The sequence below is a fragment of the Bison bison genome, unplaced genomic scaffold, assembly GCF_000754665.1.
Source record: "Bison bison bison isolate TAMUID 2011002044 unplaced genomic scaffold, Bison_UMD1.0 scf7180017864034, whole genome shotgun sequence".
Classification (NCBI taxonomy): domain Eukaryota; kingdom Metazoa; phylum Chordata; class Mammalia; order Artiodactyla; family Bovidae; genus Bison; species Bison bison.
Window position 1 is genome coordinate 3,454,364 of NW_011494606.1, and position 21,707 is coordinate 3,476,070.

Genomic DNA, 21,707 nt, shown 5'->3' on the forward strand with positions numbered 1-21,707 from the left:
TAACCACTGGGAGTCCCTTTTGCTGTGGTCTTTATATGACTGGCTCCTTCCCATCCAAGTTTTCAAAGAGATCTTTCTTGACCATCTTATCCTATACATACCTCCCAAGTCTCTATTGCATTGCTAAGATGTTGTTGTTATTTTCACAGCCTGTAGCCCTATCTGCAACTATCCTAAGACCGGATTGTTCCTAGTGTGTGTCCTTATATTGTTTGTGACTGGCCCACATAGCTCCTAAGAACGGGGACCCTGTCAGTACACTCTATCTGCATTGTATTCACGATCCAGACGGTTCTCTGACCTCCTGTAGCTTCCCTTGCTGCATTCCCCTCCCATCCCAAGCCATGCCTGCAGATTGCCAAATCTGGGCATTTAGGGGGCAGGCAGACACAATCCAGGCCATCTTGCTGACTGAGGCTTGCTATGTACCAGGTACTGCTAACCTCTTGATCTATATCATCATCTTTCTTCTGGTTCTATCATTATCCAGCTGAGTGACTTTAAATAAGTTACATAGTTCTCTGGTGCCTCAGTTTCCTCATCTGTAAAATGCAGCAGGCCCTGTTTCACAGGGTTGCTGTGAGCGTTCAGTAAGACAAGGAACAGTCCCTGGCCCACTCCATATGCTCAATAGGCATATGAGTGATTATTGTTCTCATAATAACCCTACCAGGTAGGATTTGTTAGTTCCAGTTTATAACTCAGAAAACCAAGGTTTTAGGGTCTATAGCTCAGCTGGGAAGTGGCTCAGTCAGGATTCTAAGCCCCAAGGCCTATGACTTCATGGCTACATGTTCTTCTTAAAGAGACAGACCTAACTGGTCTGAAGTCTCTTTTCCTTTCCAGTGACTGCCTCCACACAAGAACAGAACAGGCTCTTTCTGCATTTTTGCAGTGTGAGGCAATGCCACATTACCCCAGGCTTCAGTGCACTCTCCCATCTCACAGATGAGGCAACCTGAGGCTGAGAGGAGCATGTGGGTGAGCAGAGAAGCCTGGTGCAAAGTTGGTTCACCGAATTCTGCTCCCAGACACTCAAGCAAGCTGAGTCTCCATGTAGGGGGCCTGACTGGGATCTGCTGGAAACTTTTGCCTTGTTCATGGGGGGCTCACCCATTACATCTCTGGTCCAGAAGTTTAATTTCAAAGATCTGTAGTCAGGCAGGCTTGGAGCTTTGGCCAAGACACGGCACCACCCTGAGCCTCAAAAGATTTCCTCATCCAAAAAGATCTCAGTCTAGTATCCTGGTGGAACCCTGGCTGCTGGGAATAGAAGGATGAGTGGGAACTGTCCCCAGCCTCAAGGAGCCCAGCAGGTAGTAGCAAGAACAGGTGTGAAACAGACAGAAACCCGGGGAGTGGCAGGGATGGGTGTGAGCATAACCAGCCGGTAGATCAGAGGGAGAAGCAACACAACTCCGGGAGGTTTCTACAAGGTGGTACCCTGGAGCTGAGTGGGCAGGACAGGCAGGTCAGCCATGTGAAGAGTCGGGGAAGGGCACGGAGGTGGGAAAGGCCAGGATGGCTCAGGGCTGGGATGGAGGATGTGGTGAATCTCAGAGGAGGAGCGGGAGATTCAGTGGAGCCAGGCAGGTGTGGGCTTAATCCAGAAAGGGAGGGGAAGCCTTGGGAGAATTCAGGGCCCCGAGAGAGTGAGAGGAGATTCAGAAGCGGTGAGGCTGGAGAGAAGGGCCTCAGCGCCTGTTTGTCACGCAGACTGGCACTTCCATTGTGACTGTGGATCCGCTCGTGAACCCCAGGAGGAGCGGAGACTCGTAACTTGCCCAAAGTCACAAGTCTTTCAACCACAAAGCTGTGTATTACTTATATATAATCTCTCAAGGAGGTGATCCCAATACTATAAATTTAAAAAGACAATGCAGAAGCCTCCTGCCCACTACGGAGCTGAGAGAGACACAAGCTCCTTTGGCCCCTTCCTTACCCACTCCCTACCCCCAGCCCCCAGCCTGACATGCCTCACTTTGATGCCCCCTCCAGCTATCCAGGAAGAGCTCATTCAGGGAGGAGGGAAGCACCTTCTCAGGCCATTTCCCTTTCTTTGTCTGGGGCTCAGCCTGGAGGGCTCAGTTGGGCAGGAGCAGGAGAGGGAGAAAGAAAGAAGAAAGGAAATTCCCACCAGCTGTCAGGAAAGAGACTGTCTCTTAGAAATGCTACCAGCCCCTCCCCGGGTGCTATAGAAGATTCAAACGCTAGCGGTGGGGGAGGCTGTCACCTTCTGCTCTCACAGGAGTATCACCACACCCAAGTCCTGTCCTAAAATCTCAGCTCCCCCTCCTTCACTTTCAGAATGTCTGAGCTCATCTGATGACTTAGCATACGCCAGGCCTTGTGCCAGCTGCATAGAATGTCACCGAGAGATTCTCTGTCTGAAGTCTCTTCTCAACCTCAAACTGGCGCACCTAGTTTTGGCAAGTAGAGTAAGTTGTTAATAGTAGAAGCTAGGCAGTGTTCACTGCAAAACCATTTAAACTCTGACGTATGTTTGAAAAGTTTCGTAATAAAATGTTGGCAGAAAAAAGCTATCTTTCCCAACCCAAAGTATTTACTGGATAAACATCTGACATACCACCACCATTATCTCAGGATAAGACACCGCCATTATTTAACACTTTCCTGGAGGTACTAGCCAATGAAATCAGAAAAGAAAAAGATACTACAGGTATAAAAATTATAAGAGGTAAAATTATCACTACTCACAAACGATATGATAGTACTCCCAGAAAACCCAAGAGAACCACTGAAAAACCACTGTAAAAAGTGAAGTTAGGAACATGGGGGGATAAAAAAATTAACATAGAGAAATCAGTGGCTTTCAAATATTTAATCACCAATTCGCAGATATGATGGAAACAGGGCCCTACATACCATAGCAGGGAAAAAACTAAATACGTGTAACAAGTATAAGATGTAGGAAAAATTTTAACACACTACAAAAGTCCACAAAAGACTAAAACAAGTGAACTATGTTCATAGATAGTTAAACTAAACATTATAAGGCTGTCTACACTCTTTAATTTATTCTATGAGTTGAATATAATCCTGATAAAATAGCAGAGGGTTTTTGTATCTATATAAGCAGATTCTAAAATTAAATACCAAAATAAACAAGCAATGAGGGTCAGCTAACATTTGAGAAAAGACCATGATGAATGATGACTAGCTTTATTGATATTAAAACATATTATAAATTCTTAGTAACACAGCATTATGACACTGGTACAGGAACAGAGAGACAGATCTGTAGAAAAGAATGGACAGCCCATAAGAAAAACCCCAATATATTCAGAAATGTAGAATGGAGTAAAAACTCCATTTCAAATCAGCAGAGGAAAGATGGATTTTTTCATTAAGCAGTATTAAGACAACTAGATAACCACCTGGAAAAAAAAATCAGTTGAATCTCTATCTCCTACTTTACACCAAGATAAATTTCAAATCAAGCAAAAATTTAAATATAAAAATGAAATTGTCAAAGTATTGGAATGCCTGGTAGGAAGACTACTTTATAACCTCAGGGAAGGAAAAGACTCTAACCATAGTCCAAGATACAGAAGACACAAAAGACTGGTAAACTGGACTTCTCGAAATTTAAAAGAGGAAATCCCCAGTGCAAAAAGCACCACTTGGAAGGTATATTTGCAACTTATATCCTAAAAAAGGGACTAATTTCCCTAATATATAACGAACTTTTAAAATCAATAAGAAAGGAATCAATTGAAAAAAAGGGTAAAGGATACGGATAGACAATTCACACAAAGAGGAAATGCAAATAGATTTTAAACATACAAAGATGTTTCAACCTCATTTTTAATCAAATGTTAAATGAAATTACTCCGAAAAAGTTTCCCACTTAGCATCCTGGCAAAAATTTTTAAAGTATGGTAACATTCCATTTTCAAGGGGTGTAGGAAAATACACACATGCATACTTTGCTGGTGAGAATATAAATTGTTACAACCTCAATAAAAGACAATTTTGTAAATGTCTATCAAAATTTCAAAAGCACATACCTTTTCCCTCTTAATTAAAAAATTTTAACTATGGCATATTTATATCTGATAAAAAACAGAGATCTCAGTTGTATAACTTCTTAAATTGGTACATAGGTACACATTCATGTAATTACCTCTGCAATTAAGATTTCTATCACCCAAAAAGTTTCCTCATGCCAACGCAAAATGCAGCCCCTGTTCTGACTTCCAACGTCACAGGTGGGTTTTGCCTATTTCTGAACTGTGCATAAATGAAGTCATACACTGTGTATAGTTTTGTGTCTGGCTTCTTCTCAGCATATTTTAAAGCTCCATCATTGCTGCTGTGGGTGACAGGAGTCATTCCTTTTTACTGCTGTGTGCTGTTCTATTTTATGAATCTATCACAATTTATCCTGCTGAAGGGTATTTGGGTTGTTTCTAGTCTAGGGCTATTATGCATAAAGGTGCTATGGACATGCTTCTAGGAGTCTTTTTTTGAATACATGTATTCTTTTTTTCTTGGGTATAAACCTATGAATGGGATTGCTTAGTCATAGCATGGAGATTTGCTTAACTTTATTAGACGAATTTTCCAAAGTGGCTGTAACATTTTACACCCTCACCAGCAAAGTAGGAGAATTCTAGTTGCTCCTCACCAACACTTGACATTGTCAATCCTTTAAATTTTGGCCATTCTGGTGGGTGTATAGTAATAACTTATAGTTTTCATTTGCATCTTCCTGAGTAACAATGGGCACATCATGAGGATTAACAATCTACACAAAAATGAAGAGCAAATAAATGTTAAACAGACAGAGATTTTCGGCCTCAGTCTTGATAAACAATGCTAATTAAAACTACTCTGAGAAAGTAGCATCTTTCATAGGTTTAGTGGTCATTAGAAGTTTATTGGTCATCGCACTTTCATGCAATGCCCATTCAAGTCTTACACACCCCATTTTTTGACCATTTTTAAATTCAGTCACGTATTAGAGGTACCAGTCTTTCCTCAGATATATGCATTACAAACATTGCCCCCATGCCTTTTTACTTTCTTCATGGTGCCTTTTTACTTTCTTCATGGTACCTTTTGATGAGCAAAAGTTTTTAATTTTAATAAGGTCTAATTTATCAAATGTTTTATAATTATTTTTTTAATATCCATTTTTTATTTGGCTTAATCAGGTCTCAGTGGCAGCACTTGGGATCTTTAGTTTCATCGTGTGGGATCTAGTTCCCCTACCAGGGATCAAACCTGGAGCCCCCCTGCAATGGGAGTGCAGAGTCCTAGCCACTGGACCACCAGGGAAGTCCCTATAATGGTTGTTTTTTGTGTCCCATTTAACAATCTATGCCTACTACCATGTCAGGAAGAAATTCTTGTGTGTGTGTGCTTCCTGGGAGAAAGCACATACCTCTTGAACCACCAATTCAACTTCTAGGAATTTATTCTACACATATATGTGAAACAAGGCATGTCCACAGTTCTCTGTAGCATTGCTTATGAAAGTGAAGTTTGGAAACAATCTAGACACTCCTCAGCAGGGAATATGTGGCTCAACAAATGGTGGTACGTCCAAACAAGGGCATATTGTGCAGCTGCAGAAACAAATGAGGAAACTTTCTGTATTTGACATGGAAAGATCTCCAAGGTACATAATTACATGAAAAAAAGCAAGATACACAGAGAACAACGTAAGTACTGTGCTATATTTGTGCAAAAAGAGATAAGTGTGTGTGTGTGAATATATATAATATTACAGGAAAGACATTTGAGAAGCAGCACTGGTTGCCTCCTAGTAGAAGAACTGAGTAACTGGAAGCTAAGCATGAGAGGCACACTCTTCACTGTAGGCCCTTCGCTTCTGAAGTTTATGAAGATTTTACCTATCTGAAAAGAAATCCTTATAGACACATGTCATTCTAAGTAGGTAAGGTTTTGTATATGCGGATATTGGTGAGACGGGGCAGCCCAGAGAGGGGAAGAGCTGGAGCAAAGGTGCAGAGGAAAGTCAAGTCCCCCACACCTGGGGAGGAGAGAGCACTCACAGCCTCAGACGGCCTCAGTGTTACTTCCAATCAGCAGCAGTTTGCACTGTCTCAGGTGTAAACCCGCAGGTACAAGCCCTCTGGGATGGCTGGTAGCACTGAGCCCACAGGGAAGTATCTGCCACCGTCAGTACTGTGTTGGGGTACTTGACCTACCCTGTGTTATTTAAACCTTGTTCCTATCTAATGAGCAGTCTTAGGAATTATGTCTCTTGTTGGACAGAGGAGGACAGTGATGCTCAGAGAGGTTGAGCAACTTGTCCAAGGTCACACAGCCATGACGTAGCCTAACTGGACCCTGGCCTATATATCCTCCCTTCTCTAGACCTCTGGAAGAGGAGATGGGGAAAGGGAGGGTGGAAAGAGTTAAGCACCCAAGGGGAAGCAACCGGGCTCTTCCCTGGCTCTTTCTCAGGCAGCCCCTCCCCCACCCACCCGGTTGCTGTTTGGCCTTGGGCCCCATCTGCACCCCCCACCCCACCCCCCTGCCGACTGCAGGAAGGAGGCACAGATGGCAGGCGAGGATGAGGCCCCCAGCCAGGCTCACCCAGCTGTCACTTTGGAGAGCACCATGCATCTCCTCCTCCTCCTCTCCTGAACAATTGGGAGCTGGCCAGCCTGGCCCCAGCTGTTCCCTCTTCCTGGTCCAGGGCTCCTGCAGAACCATGCTTCTGAGGCCTTTGTCTCCAGGGGAGGAAAGACACAGACTCCTGGGATGTGAGAGCCAGACAAGAAAGACCTCAGAGGACAATGGGTTTGACATCTCATTTTATAGATGGGGAAACTGAGGTCCAGAAAGGCAATGGGAGTTGCCCAAGGTCACAAAGAACAGGCAGAGAAGTCAAGCTTCCCCACTGCCAGGAAAGCTTAGGATTTGGGGGTGCCTCACAGGGGTGCTCGGGCAGGTTTACTTCCCTCTCCCCACCGAGCTTCCACCAGAGCAGTTCTGCTTGTCTCAATTTTAATACAATTATCATCTGCCTGCGATTTTATGTCAGGGGTCTTTATCCGGGGTCCACAGACCCTTTAGGAAGTCAATGAGCTTGGCTAGGAGGAAAATCATGTCTACATTTTCACTAGCTTCTAACTGAAATTTAGTATGTCTTTTGTTTATAAATGAAGCAACAAACCCAGAAGCATTAGCTGAACCTGTAACTTTTTCATCAATAGACTTCACAGATATTTTCAGATCACCTTATTCTATTAGAGTTATCTCAAATACTGTTTACGCTCATCACTGCTCTGAAACTATAGTACTGATTAGGCTGTCCACTTGAGCATGTTATTTAATGTTCTAATATAAAAGCACATTGACTACTAGATCACAGTCTGCTATATATTTTGATAACTAAATTTCAATATAATTGCCTTTCTTTATAATCTTGTATATTATTTTATTTTATGCACTTAAAAACTCTGTTCTGTGAAGGGGTCCGTGTGTAATCTATGTGCACTTAGTCGCTCAGTTATGTCCTTGTGGCTCAGACGGTAAAGCATCTATCTACAATGCGGGAGACCCGGGTTTGAGCCCTGGGTAGGGAAGATCCCCTGGAGAAGGAAATGGCAACCCACTCCAGTACTATTGCCTGGAAAATCCCATGGACAGGAGCCTGGTAGGCTACAGTCTACGGGGTCACAAAGAGTCGGACACGACTGAGCGACTTCACTTCACCTCTTGCATTGCAGGCAGATTCTTTACTATCTGAGCCACCGAGGAAGCCCCTGAAGGGGTCCATAGGCTTTTCCAAAGAGCTAAAGGTGTCTAAGCCTGCTGTCCTCAGAAGTTAAGAATGTTTTATTTGAACAAAATATTCCAGGGTTGAAAATTAAAGTTTGAAACTTTTTGTACTAGATCTGTAACCTCGTAAGACTGATAAAATTGGGACTGAATTCCCTTGAGATAAAGGAGTGTGCCTGGGGGTGTGGGCATGGGTAGCTGGTGCCCTACGTGGGAAGCCCACACACAGAGAGAGACTTCCTCTGTGCCAAGCACCCTCCCAGTCTTTATGTAACACATCACTGAATCCTCAGAATAGCTTTAGGGTGTGTGCATGTGAAGTCACCCAGTCGTGTCCGACTCTGCGACCCCGTGGACTGTAGCCCACCAGGCTCCTCTGTCCATGGGATTCTCCAGGCAGAATACTAGAGTGGGTTGCCATTTCCTTCTCCAGGGGATCTTCCTGACCCAGGGATCAAACCCAGGTCTTCTGCATTGCAGGCAGATGCCTTATGCTCTGAGCCACTAGCATTTCTCCCATTTTGCAGATGAGAAAACAGAGGCACAGAACAGTTAGGTCACTTGCCCAAAGCATGTGGCTAGTAAATGGTGGAGCTGGGAGTTGAATCCAGACCAACCAATGCCAGAGCCTTTGTGCTTCATCACTGGGCATCCAGCATCCCTGTCTGGGTAGACGTGAGCCTCCGAGAAAAGTCCCTTTGGTGTGGCTGCTGCCAACTGGGTGCTTTACTTGGTGGGGGTGGGGTGATGGGAATGGGATCCTGAGGGTCTGCTGCCCTGGCTGATCATCTGACACAGGGGGCACTAACGGGCTGTGCAGCCTTGACCAGGTCCATTGACCTCGCTGGGCTCAGTGTACCCGTCTATAAAATGTGGAGTTCTAAGCACTGTCACCCCTGCCTTCCCCCTCCTGTGCTCACTTGAGGGATGACCCACTTGGAAACCTAGCATAGGTTGCTTAGCAACTAAAATCAAGGTCTTCGCTGAATAGAATGGAGAGTGGGGAAGACAGGCTAGCATGATGCTAGCTGGTGCCACAGAACAGTCTCTTGTCTTATGAGGCTGAGTGCTGTGACCTGACCCTCTAAGAGTCTTGGGATGGGGGTGGAGGTGGGAGAGGGACTTGAGGAAGGCCTTCCTGAAGAGAAACATGCCTAAGGACAAAGTCAGACCTGGAGTTTCTGAGGCTAACACTCACTGTTCTGGAAGCTACCAAAAGATGGCAGACTAGTAAGGGTCTTGGCCAAGGCCTCAGGGCCCCACTGGAGATGCTCTGTTCGCAGTCAATCCATCTTAGTTCCACTCCCCATTCTCCTCCTGAGCCCTATTCCACTTCTGCTCTTGCAGTGTGGGAATCCGTGGACCCAAGAAGAGGGAGCTTCTGAAACTACAGCCTCAGGCCTGACAGAATAGGGCATGGGGAAGGCTGCCCTGTGTGGACAGATCCCCCTGCCCGTGAAATTCCACGGTTAGCAACACATTCCTCTGGGTCTCAAGTTTTTGGTCTCCTTGAAACTCACTCTCTGGTAAAGGAAGTCACCATCATCACCAACACCTCAGTAGGTGTGACTTTGGACTCAGGAGAAGCTAAGTGCAAGGATTTCTGGGAAAGGGCACAGAGGGCAAGCAGACATGCCGGGCAGAGTTGGATAAGACACTTCTCCAAGCACTTCTCCTCGGGGGCCAAGATTTCTCCTGGGTAGAATGAGGTATTGGGTATAGTGTCCATGGAGACTGGAATCAGGGCCCTGGGGAGGTGGGCATGGGCTATGAGGATTGTGTGGCTCAGGGCATAGAATCTCACACTCATGCCTACCCAGTGGGCCTGTGCCTGGAATCCAAGCCAACTGGATTTTAGAGAGCCTCTGTCCCAGATTCCCAGTGCTCTTGCCCTTGCCGACCCTCACCAACCTAAAGCTTATTCTAGTAGCTGCAATAATAGAAGCAGAACAGCACGGGTTTTTCTGAGCAGTGGCTGTATACTGGGCACTACGGTGAACCTCTGCATGCCTTACATCTCATTTAACCTGGTGGAGAGGAGGACCCCAGGCAATCAGGCAGGCTGAGTTAGAGGTACAAGAAGTACATGCTCGTGCGAGTAGCTCAGGCATGTCCAACTCTTTGTGACCCCATGGACCATAGCCTGCCAGGCTCCTCTGTCCACAGGGTTTTCCAGGCAAGAATATTGGAGTGGGTTGCCATTTCCTACTCCAGGGGATCTTCGGTCCCAAAGCAGGTGAGGCCCCTGCCCTCATGCCTTTCCTCCAGGCACTCACCTGGTACATAAGTGTGCCCCTCGCCCGCTCTGGAGGGCTCTGGGTGCCTCCCCTTTAGGCAGTGTGTGGAATGCCAGGAATGCTCACTGCTAGGAATGCTCAGGGGACTGTATGGAGGCCAAAGACAAGCCTCCCCACTTGCTGCCTGTGGATGCAGAAGCCCATGGGCTAGTTCTGGGCCCGAGTGGACTGAGGAAGGGGAGGAGATGGGCAAAGCCCTTGGCATCACCACAGCTTTTAGCTCCAGCACACACTCCATGCCAGGTGATGAGCTAAGTCCTAATTTAGAACCTTATTTAATCATGGTGGCACCTGAGAAATAAATGCCATTATTATTTCACAAACAGGAAAAGTGAGGCGCAGAGAGGTTACATACCCAGGGCTCCTCGCTAAGGGACGGAGCTATGATTTCTAAAGGTATGCGAGTCTCCATCAGAGGGAAAATGGGGAGCAGCCCAAGGTAACTGGTTTTGTTACGGGAAACACTGAAACCACCCACCCCGGCCGGGCAGCACAGTAACCATTTGTATGAGTTATTTTACCACAGGAGGTCCTGGTAAAAACATGGAACTAACAAGCCACCACCAACTGGAAGAATTCGGGAAAGGTCAAAAAGAGATATCACATGTCCTACGAACCTCCCAGGGTCCTCCTTGCTGGAATCCGTCTTGGCTGAGCAATGCATGTACCACCAGGAAGAGCCCTGAGTCAGAATGACTGGCCAGAGAACAACCCAGAAACTAATCCCATCACCATAAAACCCCAGACTCGGAGTCATGGGTCAGAGAAGTCCTCCTGGGTTCCCTGACCCTCTTGGTCTCCTGGGTTCCCCTACCCTACGCTCCTTCCCAGTAAAGTTTCTTGCTTGTCAGCACATGAATCTCCTCAGACAATTCATTTCCGAGGGTTAGACAAGAGCTGCTCTTGGGCCCTGGAAGCAGTCCCCCTTCCTGCAACAGTTTGGAATCTAGGGTGGTGCTTGTGGTCAGAGGGAGGGCCCATGGCCCAAGTTCATGGAAACTAGTGGACCAGGTCCTATTACTTCCAGCTTCACTGACTCTGCTAGGAAAGAGAAGAATGAATCAAATGGAGGCCCTGGCCCCAAACAGAGGGATGGACTCTTTGACCCCTCCAGAATACCCACCAGCCAGCCTGCATCCCTAGTCCATATCCCTTCCAGAGACAGCACCCAGTCCATTATAGAGAAATAAAATCAGGGAGCGACACTTCCACTTCTGCTGAAGAGCCTGCCTTCACTTTTCTCAAAAATAAGCAGTCGTTCTTCCAAAAAAGGGAAAAACACCAAGCAAGGCTGTCAATCTCAGGCCTCAGACAAATGCAACGAAGTTGAGGCTTCTCTCTCTTTCTTCCCCTTTCCCCCAAGTCACTTACTGTACATGCAGGCTGTCACAGGCTTTGAGATGCAAATTGCACCAAGCAGAAGAACAAAGAGCAACTGGAGAAAGATCTGAAAGATGGATTCGGAAAAGGTTCTCTTAATTCTTCGGGAGAGGGGAGACCTCTGCACAGAGGAGAGCGGGGATGAAGATCTGGGGCTTTTTTGTGGGAGAGAGAAGGATTGAGAAGCCCAGGGCTGACAATGGGGAGTGATGGGGAGGGAGTGTTATAGAAATCATGCAAGCCGAGGCTCTGGGTGAGCAAAAAAGCCTGCTTTGATTACAGTCCTCGGCACTGAGCTGGGCACTTTCCCCTCCTTCTTTTAATATCAGGCATCACACATATTACATACTTTGACTCATGGAGCTAACCTGTCTGTCAATGTTCAGGTTTGATTCCAGAGCAGTTGGGTTGGGCAATACTGCTCTAAGGGCTTGAAGGGGAGGATGCAGCCCTCTTCAGCTTGGGAAGCCCCTACAGGGCACCACATGGTCCTTGGGGCTTGGAGGTGAGGGGCTCCCAGAACCAGCAAAGAGAAAACCCCAGCCGGGAGACGTGGCGTGGTGCTTCTGGGACCGAGCTGCAGGTCACACCCATGCCCACTTGCTCAGCACCCCCTGTGTGCAGACCCTGTACACCCCAGACACCTCCCTGCCTCAGGGGCTCTCAGCCTAATCAAGGTGGCTGGACTGCAAACTCCATGCAGGTGGGGATTGGTCATGTTTACAGTGGCGTCCCCAATTCTAGAACTGTGACCGAAACAACAGGTACTAAATAAACATTAATAAGCAGGGTGGCGGGTGGGTGGGTGACTGTATAGGTGAATGGTTGAATGAATGAAGAGATGGGTGGCTAGATGGATGGATGAGTGGATTCATGGATGGACAGATGGATGGACTAACCACATAGAAAAGAAGGAAGCATATAGACAGTACTCCAAGCAATAGACACAAAATGCCTCGGATGGGTCCTGGGAGGGGGAAAGCTTCATGGAGCTGGCCTCATTGGAACTGGCCCTTGAGAGATGAGAAGGAACAGTTCTTATGTTCTGCACAGTGCCTACCAGCACGCAAATGAGGACATATTTGCATAAAAGAGGGGAACGGAATGTGAGAGCTAAATTGAACTCTAGGGATCACGTGGTCCAACCCCATCACTCTGCAGAAAGGAAAACTAGGGCACAGAAAGGTGAAGTGACTCGCCTAAGGTCACTCGGCAACTAAGTGGCACGGCAGAGACTCAAGCGAGGTCTGTTTGCTTCTAGAGTCTGATCTCTTGGCCCTGTCCTATGCCGCTCTCTTACTCCAGGGCTCTGCTCTCCTCACTGAGATGCCTGTGGATTTGTGCTGCTTTTTCCACCCCAGCCCACCTCCACCACCCATCCCTGCAGGGCTGGGGAGACTCGGAGCAACTGTCCAGCCTTGGTTAGACCTCCACCCTTGAATAGCAGAGACAGGAGAAGCAGCAAGAGGAGGCCACATTGACTGGGCTGGGGAGGGCGACAATGCGGCACCCCACCCCAAGATCCAGGGGAAAATGTTCCACCACCAGATTGCTGAGACTGAGCAGACATGAAGGGGGAAAGTGGAGGCCACAGGCTTACACAGGAGATAGGAGTGACCCCTATCTGGAGATCAAATGCAGCATCCCAACCCCAGAATTCAGTTATTTGCATTATACACAGCTAAATCCGAACATAAATGAACCAGGGATTCCAGTTTCTGGAGAATGCAGTTAACGTCCATCATTTTGAACGGCCAGCAGGATGAACAGTTAGGATGAACCTGTTCAACAGGGGCTTCCCTGGTGGTTCAGTGGTTAAGAATCTGCCTGCCAATGCAGGAGACACGGGTTCGATCCTTGGTCTGGGAAGCAAGATCCTACATGCCATGGGGCAACTAAGCTTGTGCACCACAGTTACTGAGCCCAAGCTCAGGAGCCCAGGAGCTGCAAGCACTGAACCTATGTGCCACAACTACTGAAGCCCACGTGCCCTAGAGCCCATGCTCCGCAACAAGAGAAGCCACTGTAATGAGAAGTCTCCACACTGAAACTAGAGAGTCACTGCCACTTGCCACAACTAGAGAAAGCCTGGGCGTAGCAATGAAAATTCGGCACAGCCAAAAATAAAGAAATACATAAATAAAAATAGCTCCCTCCCTGAACCATGGAGTTGGTTCCTCGAGCAAGACATGGGTAGGACTCTCTCAGAGACTTCCAACCCACTGGTCCACCAGTGAGATGCCCCTTGGACATATCAGAGACAAGGCCTGGTGCTACTTGGGTCTCAGTGCCAGGCATGGGGCTGGGTGCCCAGGGCATGCCCCATGACTGAAGGAGTGGTGCTCTCCTGTGTGGTCCTCTGCTCCAGGATGCCTCCCCCCAGCTCTACTTGCTGACCGAGATTGCTGCTTCTGTCCTTCAGAGACAAAGCTTCCCTACCTTCTAGCAAATACCTGTTCTCATGGCTTCCAGAAAAGATGGACACTTGAGGTGTCAGAATATCACAGGAGTTTACAAAGTACTGGCTGAATTAATGTTCCATGTTGAATTAATTCATAATGTTCATTCATTAACTCATAATTCATTAATTCATAATGTTCAATTAATGTCCAACTCCACTTGGAGGTGTGGAGATGTTCAAGTGATGGTAATAATAATATAAGGCACCTCTAGATACATGCCTCTTCCAAGTCCTCTTACAGAGATGGGCCGGCATGTGGCCAGGGGAGCCCTGGTTTTAAATTCTGCCACTCATGTGCTGTACAAGTCTCCAAGGAGTCTCTTGACTTCTCTAAGGCTCTGTTTTGTCCTCTGTAAAACGGGACAAACAACTGTACTTTCATCATGGGGCTGGAGATGAGATTTGAAAAGAGCTGGTATGTGAGACCCCCAAAAGCTCCCCAGAGCTGAGGACTGCTGGGTTGTAAGGAGAACCCAGACCCCTGATGTCCAGGCCAGGTTTCCTTCCTTTCTGCCATGTACCACGTGGGTAGTAGGTAGCTGGCTAATACTTAGCTGTGCCAGGCCCGGCTTCCAGCTTCAGCCTGGATGTGGAGGCGGCAGGTGGGTAGCCCTGGTAGAGTGTGGCAGGAAAGGGGTGGTGTACCTGGGGAGGCCCGAGTGGTTAATCAGGCCTCTGGGCACCGTGCCTGCTCCCTGGAATATTCATAAGGCCCCTCCAGCTGTGCCAGGCAATCAGGGTGCTGATTGCTCCCCCATCTGCAGCTTAACATTCCACTCCAGAGAGGACAGAGCTGGCGGCTGAATGTTAACCAGGGGGAAAACCGGCCTTCACAACAGCCGCCTGAACACGAGCCTGGGAAAGACAAATCCACCCCTTTCAGATCTGCCAGCTCGGCCAGAACTTACCCGTCCACCAGCGTCATGGGCAGTGGAAAGAGTTTCAGATTCAGAAATAAGTGGGCTGGATTTCCAGTCTGGTTCTGCAGCCTCAGTTTTCCCAACTGTAAAATGGGGATGGTTCTACCAAACCCCCTAAACTCAACATTCAAAGAACTAAGATCAGGGCATCCAGTCCCATCACTTCATGGCAAATAGATAGGGAAAAAATGGAAACAGTGACAGAACTTTATTTTTTTGGGCTCCAAAATCACTGCAGATGGTGACTGCAGCCATGAAATTAATAGATGCTTTCTCCTTGGAAGAAAAGCTATGACAAACCTAGATAGTGTATTAAAAAGCAGAGGCATTACTTTGCCAACAAAGGTCTGCCTAGTCAAAGTTACGGTTTTTCCAGTAGTCATGTATGGATGTGAGGGTTGGACCATAAAGAAAGCTGAGCGCTGAAGAATTGATGCTTTTGAACTGTGGTGTTGGAGAAGACTCTTGAGAGTCCCTTGGACAGCAAGGAGGTCAAATCAGTCAATCCTAAAGGAAATCAGTCCTGAATATTCATTGCAAGCACTGATGCTGAAGCTGAACCTTCAGTACTTTGGCCACTTGATATGAAGAGCTGACTCACTGGAAAAGACCTTGATGCTGGGAAAGACTGAGGGCAGGAGGAGATGGGGGAGACAGAGGGTGAGATGGTTAGATAGTCATCACTGACTCTACTGATATGAGTTTGAGCAAACTCCAGGAGATAGTGAAGGACAGGGAAGCCTGGAGTGCTGCAGTCCATGGGGTCTAAAAGAGTTGGACACGACTGAGCCACTGAACAACAACCACCGTCTAACCCCCAAGAGGGTTGATTAAGACAGTTTGTTGGACTGGAGTGCTAGACAAAGGCAAGCCATCATTGTCTGTTACTGTTGCTGGCATACTCCCTCCCCTGGGGGAAAGCTTGTCATCACAAATATTGAGGTCTCAGCAAGCTGGCTTGGGGGGAAACTGAGGAAGGAAGAGAAGCTTCTGGAAGAGTCGGCCTCAGGCTTGGCCTCAGGGCAGATGCCAATCTTGTTAGTCTCATCTGGCCCAAACCTCTCAGAGAAGCAAGAAAGGAATGGGAAGGGCATTTGACAGTAGATGGCCAAAAACCCAGAAAAGAACTACAAAAGCAGACAGCGGCTTTCTGCGTGCTCAGGAAAATAGTCTGGAGCCACGCAGGGCAGGGACAAGAGTGTGCCCCTGTGAGTTCACAGCGCATGAGTAACGTCCAAGCAACGACTAGACCTCGCCAAGAAACGGCCGGAACCTTGCCTGTGTTTCTGTTGAACAATACAGGAAACTGTTTTCAGAGAGAGTTCTATCTAAACCAAGAAAATTAAAACTGGAGCTAAAATAATAGAATCTTCTTCCTAGAAAACTGACCAATGAGGAACAGTTCATCTCTCCTACTGGCAGATCAGGAGCGGGTTCTGAACTGGGCATTCTTGTTATTGCTGTTTGTTAGCCCTTGTCCTCTCTACTCCCCCAGGACCAGCCAGCCCACAGCGGTGGGCTCCGCCCTGACCACAGGGGCAGGAGACTGAAAGCTTTGACCCAGGGGAAGGCAGGCCCCTCTCTGGGCTCAGGACTCTGTTCCATAGAGTCTCAGACATCAGGGTCCTGCCTCAGACTAAACCAACTGCTCAGCCCTAGGATCTGCCTTGCCCCTACCCTTCAGCGCCTCATCCTCACTCAGGGTACTTCCTGCTAGCCTGCACTACAGCCAGCTCAGAAGCACGTGTTACTTTGGGGGAAAACGTCAACAAAATACGTAAAGGGAGGGCTGACCTGAGTCCCTACTCTGGGCTGTTTGTCTTCTGAAACCTCAGGGCTCCCTCTTTACATCAACCAATTGTTTTTATTTCTTTTTTCCCCCTAAAGTATGAAACATTGTGCTCATCTAAGATAAATTTAGAAGACATAGTTAAGGAATAAGAAAAAAAATGAAAGAGCACTCATGACGCCAATACTCAGAAATAACCACTTTTAAACCCGTAGGTGTATATAGGAAGAGAAGTCGCTCAGTTGTGTCCGACTCTTTGCAACCTCATGGACTGTAGCCCACCAGGCTCCTCTGTCCATGGGATACTCCAGTATTCTTGCCTGGAGTATGGGCAAGATCTTGCCTGGGATCTTCCCGTCCCAGGAATTGAACCCAGATCTCCCGCATTGCAGGCAGGCTCTTTACCGTCTGAGCCACCAGAAAAGCTTAAAAAAGTGAAAGTAGCTCAGTTGTGTCCAACTCTTTGCAACCTCATGGACTGTAGCCCGCCAGGCTTCTCTGTCCATGGAATTCTCCAGCCATTCTGGAGAGGATAGCCATTCTCTTCTTCAGGGGATCTTCCCAACCTGGAGATCGAACCCAGGTCTCCGCATTTTGATTGGATTCTTTACCATCTGAGCCACCAGAGAAGCTCATATATTTTCCCAGTCTTTTCCAAAAAAGTAGATTGCTACATAGATATCATTTAATGGGATTAATTAGATTTTACCTTTTTTTTTCCAGCTAGCAGTAGGTGATAAAATTTTCTTATTAAATATTCTACTGCATTGGTGGTTCTTGAAGTGTGGTCTGGGGACCCCTGGGGATCCCTAAGACTTTTTCAGGGAGTCTGTTGGGTTAAAACTATTTTCATAATAATAGGAGACATTATTTGCCTTTTCACTATTGTTCTCTCAGGTAAGTATACAGTGAAGTTTTCCAGAGTCGTATGATGTTTGATATCTCAGCAGGCTGAATGTAGAAGCAGATATTCAAATTCAGCCACCTTTTATTAAGCCAGATTAATTTAAAGAGATTTGCAAAAATGTAGAACAATGTAATTCTCAATTTTTTTAAATATAATAATTTTTCATAAAATAGTTTTCTGTGAGGATGTGAAATGGGTTTATTAGGCAAATAAATACATATTTTTGATTTTCCTACATTTTTATTTTGAATATGCTAAATATTTTTTTTAAATTTTATTTATATGCTCATCATTTATCTTTGGCTGTACTGGGTCTTCACTGCTGCGGGCTTTCTCTAGTTTCGGTGAGCAGGGGCTACTCTCTACCTGCGGTGTGCAGGCTTCTCACTGCTGCAGCTTCTCTTGTGACGGAGCACGGGCTCTGGGTATTCGGGCTTCAGTCTCTGCGGCGCATGGGTCCAGTAGCTGCAGCTCACAGGCTCTAAGGCCCAGGCTCAATATTTGTGGCACACGGGCTTAGTCACTCTGAGGCATGTGGGATCTTCCTGGACCAGGGATCGAACCCATGTCTCCTGCATTGGCAGGTGGATTTTTTATCATCAGGGAAGCCCCCCGAATATGCTAAATATTAATGGGTATATGGCTATGTAAGCAAAAGCTCTTTGGGGTCCTCAATAATGTTTAAGAGCATAAGGTGATTCTGAGGCTAAACACGTGAGAACAAGTCCTCTACGTCAGCACCTTTGGTGACTGTGTGGCGCCCCTGTGTGTGGATGGCCCCGAATTTGCTCGTCCATTTCTTTATTGATGGATCTGCAGGTTGCTTCCAATCTTCACTGTTATAAAAGTGCCACAGAAATCCTTGAGTACCTGGGACTTCTCTGGCAGTCCAGTGGTTAAGACTGTGCTTCTATAGCAGGGGCAGGGGTTCGATCCCTGGTGGGAGAACTCAGATCTCACACACGACATGCCATGTGCAGTGTGGCCCCAAACCCCACTACCACCCACGGAAAGCAGGTGGCAACCCACTCAAGTACTCTTGCTCCCATAGACAGATGTAGCCTGGTGGGCTACAGTCCACTAAACAAACAAACAAAAAAAACCAAAAACCCCCAACACCACCCCACTTCAAAAAGCAGATCGAGTACCTATATAGAGTGAGAACTTCCTGAAATGAAAGAAAACAAGAGAAACCAACTGGAAGACTGAGCTATCTCTATTAGTCTGTTATTAAATTAAACAAAATGTATCACAGGATATGAACAAATAAGGTTGAAAGACCATGTACACTGAACATACATGCATGTGTACAGATACATATGTTTCCAAAGACAGAAAGTTATGCTCTATAAAGAACTCTTTTCCCCCTTGCTGTCCATGAAGTGTTTACAGAAGCTGACCATATTCTAGAGCAGAGTTACAGACAACATGAAAGTGTTTGGTACCATTACAAAAATGGAGAGGAGTTTAGAAACTTCAAAGCAATTTGAGAGAGAAATTTCATTTCTCTAGAAAATAATTTTAAAAAATGATGTGTGCAAAAAAAATGAGTACAAAAATGCCGTAAACTTTAAAAAATATATATGCTTGAGAGTATTTCTGTAGAATACATTCTAGAAGTGGAATCACTGGGCCAATGGACACATGTTTAAATGTTACTAGATATTGCCAAGTTACCTCTGTTTACACCTCACCAAGAGTAAGATGTTAGATCATCAAATACTCAGAGCATATTTGAGTGCCTGCCCTCACATCTTTGGCAACACCAAAGATTATGACTCTTTTAAATCTTTTTCTACTTAGTAGGCTAAAAGATATATTCTATCTTCTATAAATTGCTTATTCATAGCCTTTGCCCATTTTCTATTGGGTCCTCTTATTGATTTTTCTTAACTCTTTATATATATGTGTGTGTGTGTATATATATATATATATCTATCTCCTGGACATGCAACTTTTGTCTGTTATATATTGCAAATATTGTACTCAATTATGTTGCCTGCCTTTTAATTTTGCTTACATGTCTCACTAGAGTACAAAAATTACCTTTAAAATATTATTATAAATTTATTCTAATCTACTAATCATTTCCTTTATGGTTTTATGGATTCTTAACTAGCTTAGGAAGCCTTTCCCTGTCTTATGATTTTAAAAATACTCTCCATTTCCCTCTAATACCCTTGCAGCTTTTCTCTTTCTTTTTCAATGTTTAGATTTTCAATCCATCTGGAATTAATTTTTGTTTTGTTATGGTGTGAGGCATTGACTGTTGACCTTTGCAAACCATGTAGTGGAGTATGGCAGGGTGTCAGCAATGGACTTGAGCCCCAGTAAGAACCAGCCCATGTGTTTCTAGCGACCTGCAAGCCTGCCTACTGCAGCTGGAGGTGAGCTGGTCCCTGTGTGGACAAATATCTGAGCCCATCTGGCTCAGGAGGGGAGACAAGCTACATTTCAGAATCCTTCCTAATGGGATAGAGCTGCTGTGAGCATCTGCAAAGTCGACAGGGAGAGTGATAACACTTCCAAGAAAGTACCAGAACATCTTTATCTGGTTGTTTGGTTCTCAAAGAGCTTTCTGCCCATCACCCTCTCAATGCCAACATCACTATGGAAGTGGAAGGGGATTTAAGGGGTCCAATTTACCGTTACAGGAAAATAAGGTGCAGAGAGGTTAAGTGACACGCCCAAGGTCACACTCCTGGTGAGCGACAGAGACCAACCAGCACCTAGATGTCCTGCCCCCAAGCCCACAGCTCCTCAGCCAGCTCCGTGAGCCAGGCTCCGTGTCACTGTCACTGTGGCTTCCCTCTTCCATGGAAGGGAGGGTCTGGCCTAAGGCATTCCCAAATCTGAGCCCCCACCACTGTGGGCAGGTGAGACTGGAAAAACCCATCCTCCACCACCAGCTGACAGAGGCTTTATGGTCCCAAGGATTCCTTGGGCACGGTACCTCCTTCTCTCCCCAAGCGTTTGGCGGAGGTTGGGAGAGGAGATGAGTCAGGCCGGGGAGGGAGAGCTCAGCCATAAACAAGCGGGACTGACAGCAAGCGCTTTCCCCGAGGCACGAGGCACGTGACCTCCCACGGGCCTCTGGGGACTTCGCCTGAATGGCAGAGCTTCAAAATTTCATGATTTAGGCTGTGCAGATTGAATTTGCTAGATTCATGAAGGCGGCCACAGAAGAGAAGAAGCTTTTAGAGTGGAGGTGGGGGATGAGAGAGAAGGTAAATTATTCCTAGTCCCTCAGTGAAGAGCTTGAAATGTTATTTTTAATGGGTGTGTCATTTTTGCAGATCCCTGCCCGATGTGGCTATGCTGGATCTTTAGCCTCTCCAGCTCCAGAACTAAAGGACACTCAGGAAAGACAATCGTAGAGCCAGATCTAGCCTGGAGATCAGATGATCCAATCTCTCAGGGTCGTGGAAAGCCCAGGAACCTCAAAGCAAGTGACTTGTCCAAGTTGGGGGTTCTGGGAACAGATCTCAGTCCGCCTAGAGAAACGTGTCCTTTCCTGGATGTTCCTCAGGTCCCCCAGCTGCACCTGTTCTGGTGATTCTTGGGGATAACTTTGGGGAATGTGCAGCCACTGGACACATGATGAAAAAGTAAAAGGTGGGGGGCAGGGAGATATAGGGCAACAGGCCCAAGAATGACCAAGCAGGGTTTCTCTCTGTCCTGGGGCAGCAGCCAGGCCTAAGGAGGTGTAGGGGAGCCTACCTGTTCCAGGGGGATGACGAGGAAGGAGCCACCCCCCGCGCTCTCGGTGACGATGGCCAGGAAGCGGGCGTTGACGGCACAGAAATGGTTATCATGCACATTCTTGGTGATGGGGATGCCGTCAAAGCAGTGCTCCCGGTTGGCCACCTTCCCATAGACGTTCCGGAACTTGGAGCTGCGGTACTGCGGACGCCAGGACATCTGTAAGAGGCCAAGAGAGACACGGGTCAGGCCAGACTGTCCCTGAGGAGCTGAGCTGGGCACGGGCGGGAGGGAAGCGGCTCTCGAGAATTTAGGAGGTGAGGAAAGCCCGGTGCCTGCCCTCGGGAGGCAAAGGGAAGGGACCTCCAAGAACCAGACACCTGGCCCTGTGCAGGAGGACTTACTCTTTCAATAAATTCCCGCAAGAGCAAAGACTGGCACGAGGGCACTCTCCCATTTCTTCGTTCAG

At 46.9% G+C, this 21,707-nt stretch overlaps 1 protein-coding gene across 1 annotated transcript in view; it reads right to left on the reverse strand.

Annotated features, from left to right (window-relative positions):
* CORO2B (coronin, actin binding protein, 2B) overlaps positions 1–21,457 on the reverse strand; it is a 71,829-nt gene extending 50,372 nt beyond the window's left edge. The window contains exon 1 of the mRNA XM_010834507.1: positions 21,257–21,457. Within this exon, the coding sequence (XP_010832809.1) occupies positions 21,257–21,457 (201 nt within the window). The remainder of the gene's footprint in view (positions 1–21,256) is intronic.
* Positions 21,458–21,707: the final 250 nt, after the last annotated feature.